The sequence below is a fragment of the Rhipicephalus microplus genome, chromosome 6 (assembly GCF_043290135.1).
Source record: "Rhipicephalus microplus isolate Deutch F79 chromosome 6, USDA_Rmic, whole genome shotgun sequence".
NCBI classification, from domain to species: domain Eukaryota; kingdom Metazoa; phylum Arthropoda; class Arachnida; order Ixodida; family Ixodidae; genus Rhipicephalus; species Rhipicephalus microplus.
In genome coordinates this window covers 123303439-123324721 of record NC_134705.1, presented here as the reverse complement: position 1 = coordinate 123324721, position 21283 = coordinate 123303439, and the positions used below count along the sequence as shown (strand labels likewise).

Sequence of the window (21283 nt, the reverse complement as noted above, 5' to 3'; positions counted from 1 at the left end):
GGCACCCCGCCCTTGGACTGCTTCGACCGGATCCCCACTTTCCTATCTCCTTCCTTTTTCCTCTCGTTGGCTGTCTTCTTCTGCTTCTACTTTCCTTCTATTCTTTTTATCCCTCCTTCCCCCCACCCCTATAAGGCACTGCGCCGTGTCGCCTGAAGGCAGACAGAAATTAGGTGCCTTTTTCCTCTTCATTCTAATCACTACCACCCCACTTACCGGGCACGCAGTGGTCACCGCAATCATTGCACAGTCTCCGTTTTCACGAAGAGCGCGCTTCGCCGACAAAGCGAAGTGACAACTGCGATGCTTATTTGTGGTCATCTGTACCTGTGAGTATGTTTAGTGCATGATCTGTGTGCGAGAAACTCGGGGCACGTTTCGATCTGCTTACCATTCTGTGCATCACCCTCAAATTTGTAACTATCACGTTCATTGCTTCGCCTTGCGGCAAAGCTGTGACTTTTTTTGTGAGAACCGAGGGCGGCGACACTTCGCTAAATCACAGTCCCCATGGTGTTCTCCACGGGGCTATTCTTAACCCTGCACTATTCAACTAGGCGCTAATCAATCACCATGAACATCTGCGAAGTACTGTTAGATTGTCAATGTACGTACAGACGACATCTCCGTGTGGACGGCTGCAGTGACGCACCTACAGCTGCGAGCGCGAATTGATAGAGCCTACTATCAAGCTGCTATTTACCCCCGTAAAGAATGTTTGAAAATTTCTCCGTGGAAATGTGTGCTTGTGGCATTTACGTGCGAACCAATAGAGAGCTACAGCGTCCAGATAAATGGCGAAAGGATACCTTACGTCCGATCGTACAAGTGGCTAGGTGTTATATTTGACAGTGACCTCTCATGGAGCTTTAATGTATCATACATGAAAAAGCAGTTGACACTCATCTGACATTTGTTGAAGTTCTTCGCTGCAAAGAGTTGAGGAATATCCACAGCCGCTATGTTTCAACTTTACAGGGTTGCTTTCTTTGGATTACTTCGTCAAACCTGCCTACGTTAACTAACGCAACTAAAACAAGTCCATGGATAATTCGAAATGTTCAGACTCAAGCACTCCGGATTTCTGCTCGGGAACGACGTAGCTGATAACATAGCCAATGGAGACCACTCATGACACCGCTAAAAAACAGATATTCGTTTCTCCTGACCTTGTAAATCTTTGGCTCTAAAAACAAATAATACATCTGTCTTGGATGTGGTATTTCCTTATCGTTGTTACCCTTACTAGGCTACAATTCTATATCGCTGTACAACAGGCAGGACAAAACATTTGCAAGCTATATAAAAGCGCTGTAACCTTTCGCGTGCCGAAACGGATCGCGTAAGGCACTTCAGGTCGCTATTTTGACTGCTGCTATGTAATTCTATCTAAATGCATGCTGAGAAGCATGTATTTGGTTTTGCATTGAGCTATGAAAGGGAAAGTGCACCCCGCAAATGCCTCTCGCAAGAGAGCACACATCAGAAGTAATGCACAGAGGTAGAGGTTTGAGGAGTGCAATATATGCGAAGAGAACAGAGAGCGGAAAACAAAAAGAATGAGAGGGGCCCAATGTACCTATGTAAAGTTGAGTCACCGCGCACCGAGCGCCGCTGAAAGGAAAGCAGTTGAGGAGGCCAGGGACAATATTCGCAGAAAAATCAGCATAACGGGCCGGAATGGCACTCTACAAAAGCGGGAGCACGCGAAGTTCTTGCCTCAGCACGTAGCCAAGGCAGACAAAAAATAGAAACGTTATGAACTCACGGGTCGGAGTCCTGTTGGCGTCGGTGAGGTCTCAACTGGCTTGCTAACTTCCTAGCACAATGAGCTAAAGTACGGAAAGAGCTGAGGAACATAATTCAAGCACCTGAGAGTCTGCCGGCAGCATCACGAGCATTGCATGGACCACTGCAGTGAGTGCGGCTATCACTGCGTCCTTTTGTTCGATGGCGGGGGCCGGCGAAGTAGAAGGAGGGGGTGGGGCAGGCAATGTGCATGTCACTGAGATGCAGCGGTATTGCGAAATGATCCACCGTAATTTGTTCTGCTCGTGTAACACCTAGAACGAACAAGGCTGAAACTGCCTTCTGGGTTATCTCAAGATGAAAGTGTGAAACAACTGATATGTTTCGAAAAACTTTGGCATGGCCGGCCACGCGTAGTATTGAAATGCGTTCGTGGGTGCAGCCAAATTAGAATAACGTAAAATAATTAGGAACCAATATGCAGTCCTGTAGTAATCAAACAATAGTGCACTTCAGACCTCTCTGCAGGAATACGTTAACGACCACTACGTATGATCTACTCATCGGTTCCCTTGAGCATGCGCTTCATTTGCATAAAAATATTGTCTGTGGTCAAACGTGAGTATTGGCATTACGTCAAGACATGGTCCATTCTGCATGTGCTACGGTAATCTACATACCAAGTATGCCTTCCAGATGACCAGAATTCCTAAGTTTCTGTCAATTTTTTGATCTAGCATTGCCTAAGAGACATCACCAGAAATGTGTCTTAGCAACTCCTCACTTATGTATTTACAGTACATAAATCCAAACAATGCATTTCATCTGTCGTGATTTTTTTCTATTGATTTGTTGTAATAATTTTGTCATTTACAAATATCTTGTTATTTTCACATTACTTATCGTGATAATGCCTTAAAAATTTGCAGCCTGCTACTGCGATCACCGTTTATATTTTGGAAGGAGGTTCTCAAGTCTATATTACTACAACAGACGTACAAATAGGTGTCAAAGAAATGGAGAGATATTCAACTGCACCGCATTCAACTCAAGGCAGTTATGTGAGAATACATGCATAGTGGTTGACGCAGCGCGGTAGTCCGGCCTTCATTTGTTTGCCGCTGAAATATATGTAGTAATAAAATGATTGACAGTAACCAGTTCAACATTCATTTCTTTAACTGCATTTCTCCAAACCGATCTATCTTTTAGTGGAAAATGATAAACATTGTGGTAGTTTCTTCTTCACGGCTTTTCATTACTAAGGCTGCCAAAACAGGCACCGGTTGACGCTCAAGTTGTACGATGATGCAAATAAATGAACTTGATGAAAATAGCATGCACGAAATGCAAATTTCCTGCAAATATCAAGATCAGTACATAAAAAGATTGTAGGCGTGTCCAAAATTTGTTTTTATTTATTGCTGCGTGAATTTCAGTTATGTGAATCACGTAAGCTTATTTATAAATTTTACGCAAATGTCATATCAGGTGCACAGTTCCTAGGGCAAACCAAGCCCTCTTTGAGTATCACACTGGTGGCCCAGTAGCGTCATGGAACTATATAAATTTTATGTCGTCTTTGCGGCATAGTAATTAGACAGCGAGGTGCATTTTGCTTCGGGCAGAAAAGAACAGCTGGCTCTCCCATAATCGAGGTTAAAATGGCTACCAGGAAAGAAGATTGATTGGAGACAACACCAGCCGCAATCTCTTCCGTGTGCACCAGGCCACACTCCAGAAAAAATACAACGCACTACAATTTGAAGATGTTTATGAGCCCCGAGAACGAATACTAATATCACTGCTTTCACAGCAATGTGACCTTACGGCCAAGATTCAGCTCATTCCCCTCTGCTTTTCGCAATTTACTGCGCCCATTGTGTACCCACACGGTAGTGATACCGTATTGATTACTGAATTTCGCAACGTAAATATTTTAAGGTACCATGCAGAAGGTTCCATAACAAGAGAAGGTTATTTAAGTTTAGAACTTTCTGATATTATTGTTACGCGTGAAGGGCAGGACGTATACGATTGCATAAGCCATTTATTAGGCCGTGAAGGCGAGCGCAGGAGCGCATGACATGTTGGATCTATCAGGATAATCGTCCTCCTTTTTACAGACTTGAGGAACAAGCATGCGCAGGAGGACGTACACAATTGAAGAGGCCGTTTATTAGGTCGCGAAGGCTAGCGCAGGAGCGGATGACAGGTTAGATCTATCAGGATAATCGTCCTTCTTTTTACAGACTCGAGGAGCAAGCACGCAAAGGAGGACGCATACGATTAAAGAGGCCGTTTATTAGGTCGCAAAGGCAAGCGCAGGAGCAGATGACAGGTTGGATCTCTCAGGTTATTCGTCCTCCTTTTCACTGCCTCGGCGACCAAGCACGTGCACGAGGACGTATACGATTGATGAGGCCGTTTATTAGGCCGTGAAGATGTGCGCAGCAGCGGCTTAAAGGTTAGGTCTATCAGCATCGTATTCTTCCTTTTAGCTCCCTCGGGCAGCAAGCACGTGCATCGGAGGACGTATACGATTGAGGAGGCCGTTTGTTAGGTTGCAGTGGTGAGCGCAGGAGTTGCCGACATGTTTTATCTATTAGCGCCCTCGTCTTCTTTTTTGCTGTCTCTGGGAGCAAGCACGTGCACTGGCTGTTTGTTAGGTGTTTGTTAGGTGGTGGAGGTGAGTGCAGGAGAGGTCAACAGGTTGATCTTGATGCTGATGCTAATAACTTCAGATGAATGGCCCTCACCCACAGAGGGGGTTGGACCAAGAACCTGGCCGCAGGATACTTCATTGAAACTAAAATGAAAAAAAGGCAATTTGAAAAATTAGTTGAGATAATACTGCCAAGAAACAAAGATGGTTGCTGAGCAAGCGGTCAAACCATCTCTTGTTCCTGACAGACATAGCTACGAAATATAAACTAAAGATCTGAAACGGTTAGGGTTCACTAGCCCGGTAATCTTTTAGTTGCATTTATGTAGTCAAACACAGTGGAGCATATATACCTGTGGCAGTAACCCAATGAAGTGCAGCCAAGAATTAAAAGTACTGGTACTTTTGCTCGTATTCCTAACTTCAGTAACGGGGCTACTAAAAATTTTTTTTCTTTGATAAGAGCAACGACGACGGAATAAAAAAAATGTTCAATTATTTCAACTTTGTTGCAAAAAATGCACTGCGGTGAAGCCTTGAGTCGAGCTGTGTTAAGGTAATAATTTAGTTGTGAAACTGTACAGCACAATCTGGTATAGGTGGCCTCTAACTGGCGAGATACACACCACTGTTTACTCCCGCAATACCTTGGTTGGATCTATCAGAGTCGTCTTCTTTCTTCTAGCTGCTTTGGGGAGGAAGCACCTGCACCGGCATTTGTTTATTTTGACATTAGCCGCAACATTCCTCTCCCTGCAGACGAAGGCCGCAGGCCAGTCTGTCTACGTGTCTCAGCCTGAACAATTTTAAGCGGGTGACATGAACAGCTTCGGTTTTGGCAGTTGGTCTATCACTCGCCGTAAGACGTACTGTGGAGTATGTGCCATATGTGACTCCTGCGATAATACAAATGCTCCATCATAAGTGGCTTTTGGCATAAGCCGCGTTCTCTTGTAGGACTTCAAAGCCAGAATAAATCACCTGCTCGATAGGTTTCTGGTATAGGTGGCGAACGGGTAGCGAGCTTTCGCTCTGTCTTAACATGCGAAGGTGCGTAATGCAGTCCTATGATGCGCCTCTTCAACAACACAGATAGTTTAAGCGACTGTGACATTTCTTTTTTTTTGATCATAGGAAAAGAGAACACTGTCGATTGTGTGCCCCCCGGGGGGGGGGGGGGGGGCTCCTGTTTAAAGTAAGAAGTGGGCTATAGCATGTAGTCTCGTGCTTCACTGTAATGAATGGGTACCAAATGAAAAGTAGTACGGCATCGAGTTTGTATGTTTGGATAAGACAAACGTAGACCACATGTTGATAACGTCGTACTTGGTGCACTCTGTAGGCCCCTTCGCTTGTGGATGGTAAGGCGTCGAGTGACACAACCTACAGTCACAGAAACGACCGCTTCGAATGAGGCGCAATTACCATGGTCCTTCTAGATACAATGACCAATCTAGGTATGGGCATGACTATTTGTGGGATTAATTTTTTAAGTACTCTTTGGCCTAAGGTGTTTCTTTTGAGCCTTGTAGTGACATTCCCTGCTTTGAGTGGTGACTCGTTCTCTCTCGTTGTGTCCTGCGGGAGTTTGTACAGCTAATATTTTCTTCTGCAGCTAAACTTTTCCCAGAGACCTGCTGCTATTGTGCGATACACGCTTGTTCTGGGAATTCCATTTATCGGTAGTGTAGAGCAACAGTTGATCGCCGAACTGTGTAACTTTCTCTGAACGCCTGTTTTTCTGGTGCCCGTATAGAAATACCATGATGACTAGAACTATGTTATATTCTAGAATGTGGTCTCTCGTGCCTTCTCTGCCAAGTGTGTGTTAGTGCCATGTTTCAGTAGCTACGTTGTCACGTTGGACACCACACTGGACCCTTTGTATTTGACCCGTGTGAAGAACAACATTGTATTTTCCTATTTTATGGTGCCTGTAGTTAACGAACGCACATGTGTGTGGGAAAGCAACATTTTAATGAAGCTCACTGTGTTGCCTGGGGCAATGAAGGCTGTATGTGAACCCGAATTGTTACGACGCTGATTGCCCTTCTTGACGCGTCCGGCGAGAACGGACATGCGCGCAGCTTCTCAAAGTTCAGGTGTTTCACAACTCCATCAAGTTAATAACAATTCAGGATGCCGAAGCGAGCATCGCCCCACCACGACGTTCTCTCCAAGCACGCTGAGCATATGACATTACAATAAGCTATTGAAATGCCCCAAATGCCGCATCTCAAGTACGCGATCATATGAAAACCTCGTCGACACACCCCACATGACAGAAGCATTGCACAATGCCATCTTCAGAACGCAAAAATATCAGCGAGAAAGTGTTTGTATTAGTTCAAGAATAGTTTATTTAGAACGCAGACATAAAAGAACACGAAAATTGCAGAAGCAGCGTCCTCATCCTTCTCCTTCCTCTTCTCTCGCTTCTACATGTTTTCTCTTGCAGGGACACTTCGTAGTCATATATGAGCTATCTTTATGCGACCACATACTCTAATAATGCACACTCTTCAGTCGATAACCGCAACGAACGCGAACGTTTGCCCTTTAACAATCTGTTGCGGAAGCTTTTGTCGTCAAAGCGAGTGCGCAACAATGAGTTCCTCGGCATTAATAAATCTCCTGTATTGCTGCATGCTATGACAACCGAAATTATATAGAAAGCGCTCATGATTACACATTGCTAGGACTTGTATTAAAACATTTAGGGTGGAATGGCTTCTTCTATACATACGCTGTCTGTCATAATGGCCTGTATATCTCTACTTTATCTCGAAGCAACAGATGCATTGCGACTGCCACAATGTGAGAATATGCTTGTTTCAATCTTATATTTTCTTATTATTTTTAGCCAATAGGAAGCACATGAAGTGCTTAACACATTGTGTAGTATGTATGCGTCCATCCGTATATATTGTTACGAGAAGGATTCCGATCGGAATAGCACGTACAGATGTATTTAAAGACGGTTAGGCGAGTAGCGCCAGTGATACACATTACATCACGCCAGTCTATCTTCTTTTCTTCTTCATCTCTATGCCACTGGTAAGTAACATGACACCCGGCGGCGGAGGCACAGTCATCTGACGCACTCTTGTAGGGCTTGATCCACGAGGCGTGGGCAGTATCACTGGACCGCACAGTTGGTGATCATGCATAGATGAGACTGATTTCATAGGTTACAGGTGTTACAAGACGCAGAACACGGTAAGGTCCCGTGTAAAAACACAAAAGTTTTGAATGAGAAAGATTTCTTAGTGAACTTCGGTGACGTTGAGCATAATCTATCTATCTATCTGTTTATATATCTAGCCACCTACGACTTTTAGAACTCGTGGCCATTTCGGTAATGGTATCGATATAAAACTTAGTATGGCATAACATGACTGTTTGAAGAACATATGCGACTTGTTATAACATGATAATCAAGACATGTATGTCATGAATGCCATGATTTACATTTCATGGTCCTGCAGATCATGCGGTGGTTTCGTTCACATGGCATGTTGCAAAATTGGTATGGTATCACATGATTGCATGTCGAACACAAGCGACAGACCCTAACATGAAAATTATGACATGCGTGTCATGTAACAACATGACTATATACCACGCTTATGATGCACTTGTGGCCATTTCGCTTGCGTCACATATACCAAATTTCGTATTACAATATGTCAATGAATGATGAAGGTATGATACCGGTGAACAAACATGATAGACATGAGATGCGAGTCATGTAACAACAAGACTACATGCCACGCTCATGATGCGCTCGCGGCCGTTTCGCTAGCTGTACCTGTACAAAATTCGGTATTATGTGTCGCGTACAGCCGACATAGGTAAATGACACGTTCAAACATGATAATCATGAGATGCGTGTCATGTAACAACAAGGCTACATGCTACGCTCTTGATGCGCTCGCGACTCATTAGCTAGCTTCACATGTACCAAATTCGGTATTAAGTGATGCGAACGGACGACAAAGTAAAATGACACGTCCAACCATGACAATCATGACATGCTTGTTATGTAACAACGTGACTACATGCTACACTGATGATGCGCTTGCGGCCGTTTAGATACCTTCACATATGCCAAATTTGGTGTTACGTCTCGTGAACAGATAACGAAGGCATGTGACTGGCGCAAACACGATAATCATGAGATGCGTGTCATGTGACAGCATGACTACATTCCACAGTCAAGGCGCCAATACATTTTGACGTGACGTAGTGCGCGTGCTCGCTGGCGTTCATTTCGTCGCGTCACGCTGGAGTAGCCATGCCAGGTGCCGGGCCTTCTATATACTAGGAGGCGCGCTGAGGGCTTCGTTGCTTTGACGCATGTGTGTTTCAGCGTGACTAGCGTCCCTTTATTACGAAAAGAGGAAACGCAATGTTTTCTGGGTAACACATCGCGCAAAATACTGCACGTCGCATTTCGCGCCGGTTGCCGTCGGGCCACGCCGATGGACCCTGGTTGCGCCTGGCGTCCGGCTATAGAGTGCTCGCGTTTTGCTGACGTAGCGTCGCTGTGCCCAGTGTGCACGCGCGTCAACACTACATTGAAGTGTATTTCGCCCTTCATGATGCGCTCGTGGTCGTTTTGCAAGCTCCACATATACCAAATTTGGTGTTACGTGACGTCATCAAACACGAGATATATGACTGGTGCAAACATAATAATACTGACACACGTGTCAAGTAAGCACATGACAACATACCAATCTCATAGAATGCTCTTGGCCGTTTCGCAAGCTCCACATATGGTAAATTTGATATCACGGGACGCGAATGGATGACGAAGGTAAACGACACATCCAAACATGATAATCCTGCACGGAAGTGATTTACGGCATCGTTTACCTCCACCTCGTAATGTTGTGCTAATTTTAAAGTAGGACACCTACATTTATCATTCGGGTTTCGCATATCATCAATTTCCACTGTACACTGTCGTTTTTTTATGAAAGAGAACACGCGAACATGTGGCCGGCGCTCTGCGGTGGCTGCCTGCAGCACCATCAACCGACAAGTGAAGAAAGCACGTTCACTTTTCGCGTTATGTATGGCCAAGCAAGATAACGAGTTATGGCTGGTAGACAAGCGCTGCTAGATTACGTTCCCTAATCGCTCGTTGCGTTCCCTAATCACTCGAGTGATATCGGGTGTTTACTGCAGCTTGTGCTGTGATCGCGAACAACGTTTGATATGTTGGCTGTGGACTACGCACTGCAGGCCTGAGCAGAGAGAGAGAGTGCAATCTAGCGGCGCTTTTCTATTGGCCATAACTCGTTATTATTTTTTTCGGCAAGAGATGACGCTGAAAGTGAACATGTTCCCTTTTGCTGTCGGTTGATCATGCTGTAAGCAGCCGCCGCAGAGCGCAGTCCACTCGTTCGCGTGTTCCTTTTCATAAAGGATGACCGTGTACGTGGGATCTGACATTTTTTTATTGTAGACCCACCTGACGGTGAGGAGACCAGAAAAAGGGGAGGGTACCGGGAACGAAATGTACGTGTCGATGTTCCGCATCATACTGATGCTTTTGTTTGGTCTGCGACGCCATCAGTCGAGTGCGGGTGAGCTGACTGGCATGATAGGCTCCGCGATCGCGTCGCTGGCATACTCGCTGGTGGACGAGGTATAAGCTGAGAAGACTGAATCCAGTAGTAAAGTCGGCTCTCTTCCGTAAAATAAGTATAACGGCGAAAAGTTCACTGTGTTATGATGACATCACTTATATGCGAAAGTTGCGTAAGGTAAGGCAAGGTTTCAGGCTCGGTGGTCAGGCGACACGTATATAAGCGAGCACATTTGTTACAGTACGAGGCACATTTGGTAGAGGCTATCGGCTTGAGAGCGGTAAGCGGTGGCCAATGTGTGTTGCGTGGAACAAGAACGCAGGACATCGGTGACAACTTGGAGTAGAAATGTATGACGACGGTCTGTGAGGAGTTCTCTCGGGGCACCGTGAAGCACTATAACGTCCTGTAAGGAAAATTCAGCGACGTCGCTTGCACAGCTTCTCGGAAGAGCTCGAGTAATGGCGTAGCGTGTAGCGTGACCTCTGATCACGGCTATCCATTTGTTTTTCTATGTTAATGAGGGAAAAATCAAGTCTAACCAAGCATGGTAAAATGGTTACGAAGGTAGGTCAATCGGTTGAAAATGGCCAGCAGGTAGCAGTGAGGGTGTTTTATGACATTAGCATAACTCACACGTGCCGACGTATTGACGTGTCGAGCGAGCGAGGCCTGGTCAGAAGAAAACGGTGCCTGCCATACGTGCCCTTATTGTACGTGAGAGGCACGCCAAGGTGTCCAGTTGTGGGAGCGTCATGAAGCTCGGCGAGGACACAGTGCTTCAAATGTTTAGGTGTGACAGTGAGGTCGGGCCCGTCAGGTAGAAAAGTGCGGCGACATAGCCGCCTTTCATAAAAACAATATAGCAGACGGAGGAGTCATTTAAAGAATATTCTGTATGACTGATAATGTCAAGAAGCAGTGTATCTCATTTCTAGTCTTCCCCAAGGTGAAGAAAGTCGGACATTGGCAAGATGGAGTGATCTGTGGTTCCGTGTGTGTCCTCAGCATTGTCAACAGGGTACCGAGGAAGGCAATTATTATCAGGTGCAAACGGCCGGATTTGTAGACCACTGAACAATAAAACTATTGCAGGTGCAAAGCCTAGCGTCGAAGGCACGCTGAGGGATCTTTTAAAGATTTCAGCCAGTAGAGCACGTGACCGTCGGCAACTACCAAAAATGAACGTCCGTACAGATAAGGCTGAAATTTTGACAGTGCCCGAACGAGAGCCAAGCACTCACACTCTGTAATGAAACCATTTTTTTTTCAGGGGCAGATAGGAGGCGGCTGGCGCATGTAATAACGCAACCATCGTCACATTGTTGTTGAGCCAGCCCTGCGCTAATGCTATGTCCACTTGAATCTGTATGAATTTCCGTAGGGACAGAAGGGTTGAAGTGCGCCAGAATTGGACGAGAAGTGAAAAGAGCTATGAAAGTAGACAACGCTGAAGCCTCTTGGGAGTCACATGAAAACAAGACGTATTGCTTCCGAAGCTGCGTATGAGCCCTCGCTATGGGCACAAATTTTTTAACGAGCGTTGGAAGTTCAATAAAGCTGCGTACAACCTTCGCAGATTGTGGGAGAGGGAAGTTTTTGATGGCACTGATTTTGGCTGGATGACGCTGTACACCATTTGCGCTTATTATACGGCCCAATACTGCGAATTGGTGGCACCCGAAGTGACATTTCAACGAGTTGAGCTGCGGACCAGTGCGACGGAAAATGCCTAAGACGTCTGAGAGGCGCTGTATAGGAATTTCAAACGCTGGTGAAAAAGCGACGCGTCGTCCCAGTAGCACACGCAGGTGGATGACTTGAATATTCTGAGCAGTGAGTCTATCATTCTTTCAACGGTGGCTGGAGCGTTATAAAGGACACAGGGCATGACCTTGAAGTTATATAGGTATTCGGGAGTGATGAATGTTGTCATTTCATGGTCCACTTCATCTACCTTAATTTGCCAGTAGCCGGAACGAAGCTCTATGAATAAAAAATAGCGGGACACATAGAGGTATTCAAAGACATCACGTATTCGTGGTATAGGATACACATCTTTTTTAATAATTTTGTTTCGGTGTGAATAATTGACCCAAAAACGCCATGCGCTGTCTTTCATGCAAAGTAGCGCAAAAGGAGAAGCCGAAAGACTGCAGGATGGCTCCATGATGCGCTTGGTGAGAGTTTTGTCGACCAACCTTTGAATACTGTGACGCTCGACCACAGACTCCCGATATGGACGCCTATGAATAGGATGCTCATTACTAGTGTTTACGCGTTGGGTCACATAAGTAGCTTTCACCAATGGATGACCGCTGAAGTAAAAACGTCGATTTAGAACACCAGAGTATGGTGATGCTCGGTAGTCTGCTGCGACGTTAAGTTCGAAGCAATCACCGACCAAAGGTGCTGTCGGAGGACGTGCCAAATTGATGTTGACCATGCACGTCAAAAGAACCAGCCGTTGTGAAAACATCCACCGCGTTGTTGTCTAAGGTACAGATCAACGCCAAAGTGATTCCCTGTGGCAAGACTTGAGGTGTCAAACTGAAGTTGACAACTGGGGGAACATGGACTAGTTCTCTGCGACGGACAGAATGTTGTGAGGTAATTTAATGCCCTAGTCGATGAGGACATCGGTGGTAGTAGGCAGAACACAGCCACCGTTGGGAACTGGTGGTATTGAGATGAGCTCTACGTACGTCAGTGTTTCTGTGGGGGAGGGGGGGGGCGCACAAGTCCCGTTGTGCAAGCGCTTCTGTTGCGGGCAAGTGTACATGGAGCATTCTGGTCGAACAGTCCATGAAGACATTTGTCAAGGACGGAAAAAAGAACAACTGTGTGTCGTTCAGTGAATCAGACACAAGTGGAGCCGATTCCAACGATAGAAACTCTTCCGCCATCGCAACACGGATGACCAGTGATAACGGGTGTGAGAACCTTCTTGAGCTTGCAGAGAAAATCACTCTTCATAAGGGAAAGTTGAGGGCCTGTGTCGAGAACAGCAGTCACATGTACGCCGTATACTTTAACGTTGATAAGGTCGCGCTTCATCTGTATGGTCGAGAGGTTTTTTTTTTGTTAGTACGAGTTATGCAGCGGCTCTTCTGGGGGCTAAAGCACTTAGTTATTCATCGGGAAACCTCGTGGTAGGGCGGGAGCGATGGGTGGTTTGTGGGGCAGTCTGGACAACGGCGGGTTGGTGGTCAGACTGACGGCGTTGTGGGATGGCGAAGGGGGTAGCTGGGTCCAGAAGCTGGTTCTTAGACAAAATGGTTGGGGTGGGGGTCAAGATAATAAGTGGCGTGAGAATGGAAGGCACGAAGCGAAGCTTGTGCAGGAGGACCCTAGCGACTTCCGCAATGGCGAGAATCGGGCCCGACTCGGTGACTCGAAACGCAGATCTGCTTGTCATCATGTGTTTGCTGTGCGGACAGATTACGGAGCCTTGAGGAAAAGCTGGTCAGAAACGGACGTGCAAGCGTGTATGGGGGCTGGAGGTTGGTACGGGGAAGCCGTGATATAGGGCAAATTCCCAGGCTGGCAAGTTCTTACCGGATGACTGCTTGAATAAAGGGCAACGTGATTGATAGGATGGGTTGGAGGACGTTGGTGCCATCGTAGCAGGAACAGCCGGTTGAAGTTCCCACCTGACAATTCACGTCAAGTTGTCACAGGTGCCTGGTGAACGATATGTGTCGAGACACGAGTATGTCGCGGCGGTATTCGGAAGGCGATGTAACTGATGGGACATGCGCCTGCTTTTACTTTGTTGGAGCTGGTGGCATTCTTGAATAATTGCATCAACAAATGACACGTTGTTGAAACCAACAAGTTAAACGCATCGTACGCGATACCTTTGATTATATGCACAACTTTTTAAAGCACGGGCATGTTCTCGCCGGCCTTGCGGCATAGTGCGCAAACATCCGGAATGTAGCTCATGTAGGGTTGGGTGGAAGTTTGTGTGCGAGTTGATAACTCAGTCTCCGCAGCTTCTCGACGACAAAATGAGTTTCGAAAAAGCTCACAGATCTGTTCCTTAAAGCTGCTCCAGCTGGTAGAGTTATGCTCCATCGTGGCAAACCTAACAGGAGGGGAGTTTGGGTACAGTCGAGGTAAAAAATGACGTTCGCGAGCCTGAGCGTGGGGTCCTACCTATAAGTGGCTTTGACTTGTTCGTAGAGGCGTCGTCGTTTGTCGACGTCGGAACGGTTGTGGCTCGAGAACACGCCAAGGTCTTTCAGGGCGGGAAGTGTCACGAAAGTTGTTTTAGCTGCTGGGTTGGCAGGCAGGGTAAGAGGATGTAGTCAAAGCTTGAGCTGTCATGTGAAAGCCGCGAACGAGCGTCTGCTTCGGAGTTCCGTGGTGAGTTCAGGGATTCTACCACTCAACCAAATACGTTACGAGAAGACCAACTCGGAAGAGCAGACGCAGATGCATTTACAGCCGGTTAAGCGAGCAGCGCCAGCAATACAGATCCGATTGAAAGTATGAACAGTGGTCTGTTCGAACATCAAACGCGAACGAAAGGTTTTCCAATAGATCATTTACGAACGAAAGTTCTTTCAAATTGTCATGTTTATTCAGAGAACATTGTGTTTGTATCACCTACATTTCATTAGCGGTTACTCGATATGCAAGCAGAAACGACAAAGTTAGAAAAAAAAGACCCAAAGAGCACGGTTGACACATGTGCCTATAGTTCTCTACGTTGTGTACTTTTGGTGTAGCTTGTGTTATTATAATTATATGCGCTGTTTAAGAAGCACGTATAGTGTAAGCCGACATTGAAGTTCTAACACTCTTTTTATTCACCATCGAGCCAGAGTATAAAGAGTATGAATAATGCCCACAGTTCTACATAGATGTCCAAATCACAATATTATCACATAAAAATAGAAAAATGTCAGTGCTCTTTCTAACAACTACATGTATACTATAGAAACGACCAGAGCGTGTTCATTGCCACTAAAGTGAATATTAAATTTCATTTCGTGCATTGTTTTCCAGTTTGTCACAGGCGACTAGTCATTGGTCATTGCCAGTATCACAGAGGTAAGCGCTATCTTTCCATATTACGAGTAGATGACTTTTTTCGTAAGGTGAATTGGGTAGAAATGCGTAGTATTTTCTCGGTGTGTTTGAAAGGCTTAATATAAAGGAATGTCTCAATTGATGCAGCTGTTACTGATAGTATCATCTAACAACGTATTCTAGAAGGGAATCATGAATGTTTCCTTTGCTACGATTATAGTGCAGGGCAGTATCGAAGATACATGTATCTTAGAGACTATCTTCTATAGTATTTAGGTATTTTGTATCTATATCGCAATACGCTTTGCAAAACAGTGCTATGTAACATTGTAGATATGTCGTATTTTTTGTACTGAAGCCGACGCTTTAAACGCTTGACTAGGCTTCTTGCGTGGTGCACGTTAAAAATGATTCGCCGTAAATCTGCATCTATTACTTGACCGCTGTACTTTTCGGTCCACGGGGCGTGCTGCCGCAAATATTTTTATTTTATTTATTTATTTATTGAATACTGCAGAACAAGAACTGGTCCAAGCAGGACAGGTACAAGAGGCAGGATATAAACAAAAACGCATGTGAAAAAATAGGAATATATCACGAGAAATGGAATCGAAACACCGACTAATCTAACACATAACATGTCAAAAATGTTACATTTTATGGATGCATAACATAAAATTAACAGTGCGTAGATTAGCTCTAAGCAACAAAAAATTGGCTAAGATCAGTTAGACAGTTCCACTCTGATACAGTACGCTCAAAAAAGGAAAATCGGAACCCGTTGGTTTTAGCAAAATACGGGGTTAAAGAATGGGCGTGATGATGACGTGTATGCCTAGTAAACAGGAAAGATACAGGAGTAAACAGAGGAGATGCAGCACGCGGGTCAAGGGCTAACTTATAATTAACAAGAAGATACAGAAGGTTAAGGCGGTTCCTTTTTCGCCGTAATTCAAGTGTTTCAATGTTGTTAGGAGTCATAAGTTCAGTCGGCGAGTCCGTAATTTTAAACTTGGAATAAACAAACCTTACAGCCTTTCTTTGCACTGCTTCTAGTTTTTTTATATTAGATTTAGTAAAGGGGTCCCATACAACACAAGAATATTCTAGTTTTGGTCTTATGTACGTAAAGTAGCAAAGTACTTTTATGTCAGAAGGAGAATTTCTAAGCTTATGTTTTAGAAAACACAGCTTACGGAAGGCAGCAGAACATACGTTGTCTATGTGTAGGTTCCAAGAGAGGTCATTAGTTATTGTTAGGCCTAGATATTTGTAGTTGTTAACCTGTTGTAGTGATGATGAGCCGAGGTTATAAGTAAAACGTAGAGGTGTTTTTGAACGAGTTATACAAAGACAAACAGTTTTTTGTGCATTGAATGCCATACCATTGTCATTACACCAGTTTAGTATGTTATTAAGACTCAAGTTCAAGTTCTGCTGATCACTAGAACAGCTAACTTGACGAAATAGCACACAATCATCCACGAACAGTCTGATTTGAGAAATATAACTACAAAATTGCTGATTTTGTACAAGCAGAGTTTTGATATCTTAACACGCAGGATAATACTAACAGGGAAGCTGAACAAAGCTAGATAATTGTGTTATGGACTTAAAATCTCCACTGGCTAAAAAATTACTCTAATGGGCCGAAAAAGTTGCTCTTATATGCATCTGAACGTTCACCTTAAAATTCCTCTAATAACAGTGATCGAGAAGTTATTTACCAAAATTCGAGATAGATCGTCTCCTAAATGTCATTTCAGTTGCGGTAAATTATTTTTCGTCGGAATAGAATACGTGTGCGAAAGCGACTTGAGCATGACTGCAAAAAAAAAAGAAAGATTTATATGTATGTTCAGTCTAAAAAGAGACCCCGTGCAGTCCAGTTTCAGTCGTTTCTCCGGGAACCCTTCAACTAGCGCTAAGTATGATGTACACCTCAGCGTATCGTGGGGCGCGATGCGTCAGGGCTTTAACCTAAGTGCCGACGTTACATCGCAGTATAAGCTGCCGGTTTTTGGACAAGGTGGAAGATTGCGTGGCTGGAGGCCCGCCAGATGCACACAACTACTCAGGTTACAAAATAAGCCAGCTTTTCTTACGCCTGACTCATGGGTAACAATATCAATTGTTACAGCTGCCTACTGAATTTTCGCAATAAATCAGATCACTCAATTCGTCAGATCACCAGAGAATTTTGTGACATTTATGTACTTTTATTATTGCACATTCTTATTTATCTACTTGTATTTGCAGCCTGCTATTGCGACCAACGTTTAAGGTTCGGATGGCGACGTCCTAATCTATTTTTCTACAACAAGCGTACCAATAGGTGCGAAAGAAATGCAGAAATCCTAAACTGCAACGCATTCGCCTCTAAGCCTTTATGTGAGACGACATGCGTTCTCCCTGATGCAGCACGGTAGTCAGGCATTTAGTGGATTGCCGCACAGAAATATATGTAGCAATAAAAAGATTTCGTGTTTTGGGAGAATTGTGTATCCCAGTGTGTTTATTTACGGGTTGTTGTTGCAACGTTTACCTTTGGGTTCAACTGAGCTCTGGTATGAGGTAATTGATGAGAAACAGAAAACTGTCGTCTTCGAGCAATTTGCGTTTGAAAACATTCAAATCCCTTTTCTTGTCAGAAAAATGGGGTTGGTTTGTGAACGCATGACCAAAGTATCTTTTTCGTCTTTCTAGATGATTGCAAAATGTTTTTTGTTAAATTTTTTTCTTTCACAAGGCTTTTAATTTGGCTTTAACACTGCACACTTACTTAACAGTGCGACACTTCTGTTAATACAAGCCACAATGGTGGTAATGCATGAAGCGATTAAACGCAGCAATCAAATGACATTCTTCATGAGCGATCAACTACCAACTAACCAAGTGAACGACAGTCAAGGTCTATAGAACATAAACAATTGGAAAACAGTGCATACAAATACGGAAGTGAACGCGCACCTTCAGGCCCCATTTGTGTAGTGCCATATTTATGTATAAACCCACTGACTACGTGTTCTTCACGTATGATGCCGCCGAGGCAGATGCGGTATATGAGGGTCATGGAAGCTTAGCTCAAAAAAAAAGGAGACAAAAGTTTTTGGTGGAGCCTTCGTTCTTTAGATTTTAACGCTACTGTGCTGCGTTCATAGAAGCCAGCGCGTAGGCGTCCACATCCTTAGTTCTTCGCTACATAGATACCGTTATGAATGAGTGAAATATCGAGATCTGTGCAAATAAAAAGAAACAAATATAATACGTTGGTTCCAGTGGCACCAGAAGCAAATACTTATGCTTCATAAGGAAACATTCTGCCATATAACAATGCCTGTGTTTGGAGCTGCATTATGGAAAAGTATAAATAAATATTCGATTTAGCCCGAGCAGTGTTCTTGACGTTACAGAACTGTGTGACAAAAGCGTATACAGTACACCGAAAAAAATCAGGTTATTTTTACTTCGCGGGACGATCGCTGCAATAAGCATATCTACACCGACAGGATGAGGGTAGCCAACTTGCATGCGGAATGTCTATGCAGGATGAAAGCTTGAAAAGTTCAATCATTTAGGACGCAGAATTTTCTACTGTTCTAGCACCACATTTTTTCCGCTAGCCCTCGGAAAAGCTATCATGGATGATAATCACGGCAAAACGCTAGCCTTAGGCTGAAAGTACCACTTTAGGCCCAACCTCAAGCCAATAAAAAAAAGACTCTGCCTTCGTGGTGCTGCGAAAAACGTCACCACCAGCGCTCTCATCGCTGCCATGACCACAACTGTGTAGTGCGAGAGATACATGCGCTTGCAATTTTGCATGCCCCCTTCTTTCGTTGGTGTTGTGGCACAGTATACTGAACGTTTGTGACCTTAAAAACTATTTCCGTCAATGCAGCCTCTCCTCAATACGTATAAAGCTGATAAAAGCAAACTTCAGGTGCAATTCAAAAGTTGGTAGAGTTTTTTCGGTGTGTCGCAACTCGCAAGCGCAAGCGTTCACTGAATTATATCGATTTTGAGCCATACACTGAGACGGGCGTTCTGTAACACCTAAATGCGTTAAACTTGTGCCCACACATAACGTCAAGACGATGAAGCACAGCAACAATGAACCTCAGAATATGACGTATGAAGCTCGCTTTATCATGCACGGCACGCTCCGGCAACTTTCGCTTATGCAGTTGAATTCTCAATTCATATCTCACTTTCGGTCATTATAACTCTTTGATTTCGCATCCTAAATTGTTCTGTTGACGATTGTGTTCAAGTTTCAAGTATTTCAAATGAAGATACGCATGTGTGCACTTTCTCGGTATCTAACGAAAGGCGAATCAGAAACCTCCTAACTAGGAGTGGAAATTGTGAGGAGTGCAGAAAAAAGTGAGCGTTATGGTGGTAACCAGAAAGCGTTTTGCGGTTTACTTGTAGTTGCTATTTACTTGCTATTTACTTGCTACATCAAACCAGAACTTTGAGCCTTCAAAGCGCACATTCACGGTGCTGTGTGGTGACGACCAGAGCATACCATGGGTGGTCTTCAAGTACGCGATGTGCGATACTTATCGTCCATGTCACCAGTATGTCTTTAAATGTTGCACGGCGAGCACCGTCACCTCTTACCGCACTGCACGGTAAAATACATGTGGCGAACTTGACTATGAAGCTCCGCAAAGCTTCAAAATCAAGTTTGCCCTGCTTCTTCGTTGAGGGTACTCAGAACAATTGCAGCCTAACTATACTATCATCCTGTCACTGCAACCGGCTGTGGAACATGTGGTCACCACTTATTCAACATTTTCACAAAGGCATGTATTCAGCGTTCCCACCCTAATGCTTCCTGCGACAGCTACAAAAATTGGTAATATTGCAACTCTTTACGTCTGTGGCAATTCGCAATGTCACAACAGCGTCAATTAAAGCCTAGCTATGCTGCTTGCATGAAAAGATCTAACATGAAGTCAAACTTCCTGATAATATCACACCTTTCGGTTAAATAAGGTGTAGACAAAAAACACAGGGCAGGTTTTTCATAAAAAGAATCTACTTCGCAATTATCCCGGACAGAATGTTCTCATAAAAAGCATAGTCTTGAAACAGAATTCTTAGATGGTAAAACATAAACGATCGGTACTTTGGCAATGCCCTGTCGGTCTTCAGTTAGAAGAAAACAATGAGAAAGTAGCCTGTACCATCACGGACGCCAGAACCTCCCTTAGTTTATACTTGTTTTTTTTTCAGCGAAAGCAGATAAAACTAGATTCCTTTTAAAGCAGTTTTAGACAAAGTCACCTGGCAAATCCTTTCATCTAGGTATCTGCGCAACTGAATATTCTCTTAGAGTCTTTTAGATCCACTTCATACGAGAGTTGAGTGGGATAAAATGAGATATGGGGCAAAACGAGAAATTTTTGTCTGTACCAGCCTCTGCAGTTCATAGGAAAACCTCCTTTCTTTAATTTTATTTTCCAGTAATAATTGCTTGTTCTTGTCAACCTTTTCGTGTGTAAAAGTTGATAATTGCTCAGAACGTTCGCGCGGGAATGATTATGCGACTGGTGTCAGTGTGTTGGGGACCTGTCAAAAAGGAGTGACATCCTGCACAGCCGAATTTGCGAATCCGTGGATGAACCTACTGACGTAACTATTTATGTTGCTACTGTAGACTACAGGGTAATTAACACCAAAAGTTTAGCTCATTTGGTGCTTAGAAAGAAAGCTGTCTTCTTGCCAGTGAGAGCGGTAAAACACTACAAAAAGACCTTTGCGAGTGTCTTATTACGATCGATTAGGTTACGCTGATAATATATTATATTTATTCATCTAGGAGGGTTTGAACAAACAAAAATGTCATGTAGAGCTTCCTGAGAGAAAAACGACATGAAAAACCATTGATCGCAGTTCAGGGCATGACCACGACTCCCGGCGTTCACGCTGCGTCCAGGTTTTTCCGAGCTACCAAAGATGCTCTCAAGAGACGCCTAATGAATGGCGGATTGTTCAAGTAAAGTCGTTCACTAACACGGCTTGGAAGTAAGTTTTAACAGCGTTTTTTTTTTCTTCAATAGTCATATTGAAAAAAAGATGCGAGAACTCCGAGTCTAACACAATTTTAAATTCATTGCCTCACTAAGCCCGGCGAACGAAATGAAAAGCCGTGAAACGCCTGAGGAGAAAACAGCAAAAGGAATTGAGGAAGAGATGTAAAAAATTCTCTAGAATCCAA

General features: G+C 44.2%; 1 protein-coding gene and 1 long non-coding RNA gene across 7 annotated transcripts in view; one reads left to right on the top strand and one right to left on the bottom strand.

Annotated features, from left to right (window-relative positions):
• Window positions 1-17551, top strand: part of LOC119186173 (uncharacterized) — a 43786-nt gene extending 26235 nt beyond the window's left edge. For 3 of the 6 annotated variants that reach the window (XR_012884265.1, XR_012884267.1, XM_075866509.1), the window contains one exon: window positions 2679-2910. Coding sequence is in view for 1 of the 6 variants with exons in the window: in XM_075866508.1 (XP_075722623.1) it covers window positions 15031-15075; window positions 17314-17483 (215 nt within the window). In the remaining 5 variants the exon portion in view is untranslated. Of the gene's footprint in view, window positions 1-2678; window positions 2911-7093; window positions 7232-15030; window positions 15076-17313 lie in introns of those variants that run through there. The other 3 variants (XR_012884266.1, XM_075866508.1, XR_005111663.2) reach the window with 2 other exon arrangements.
• Window positions 3507-21283, bottom strand: part of LOC142765467 (uncharacterized) — a 93765-nt gene continuing 75988 nt past the window's right edge. Inside the window, exon 2 of the long non-coding RNA XR_012884269.1 lies at window positions 3507-4558. This is a non-coding gene — a long non-coding RNA (uncharacterized LOC142765467). The remainder of the gene's footprint in view (window positions 4559-21283) is intronic.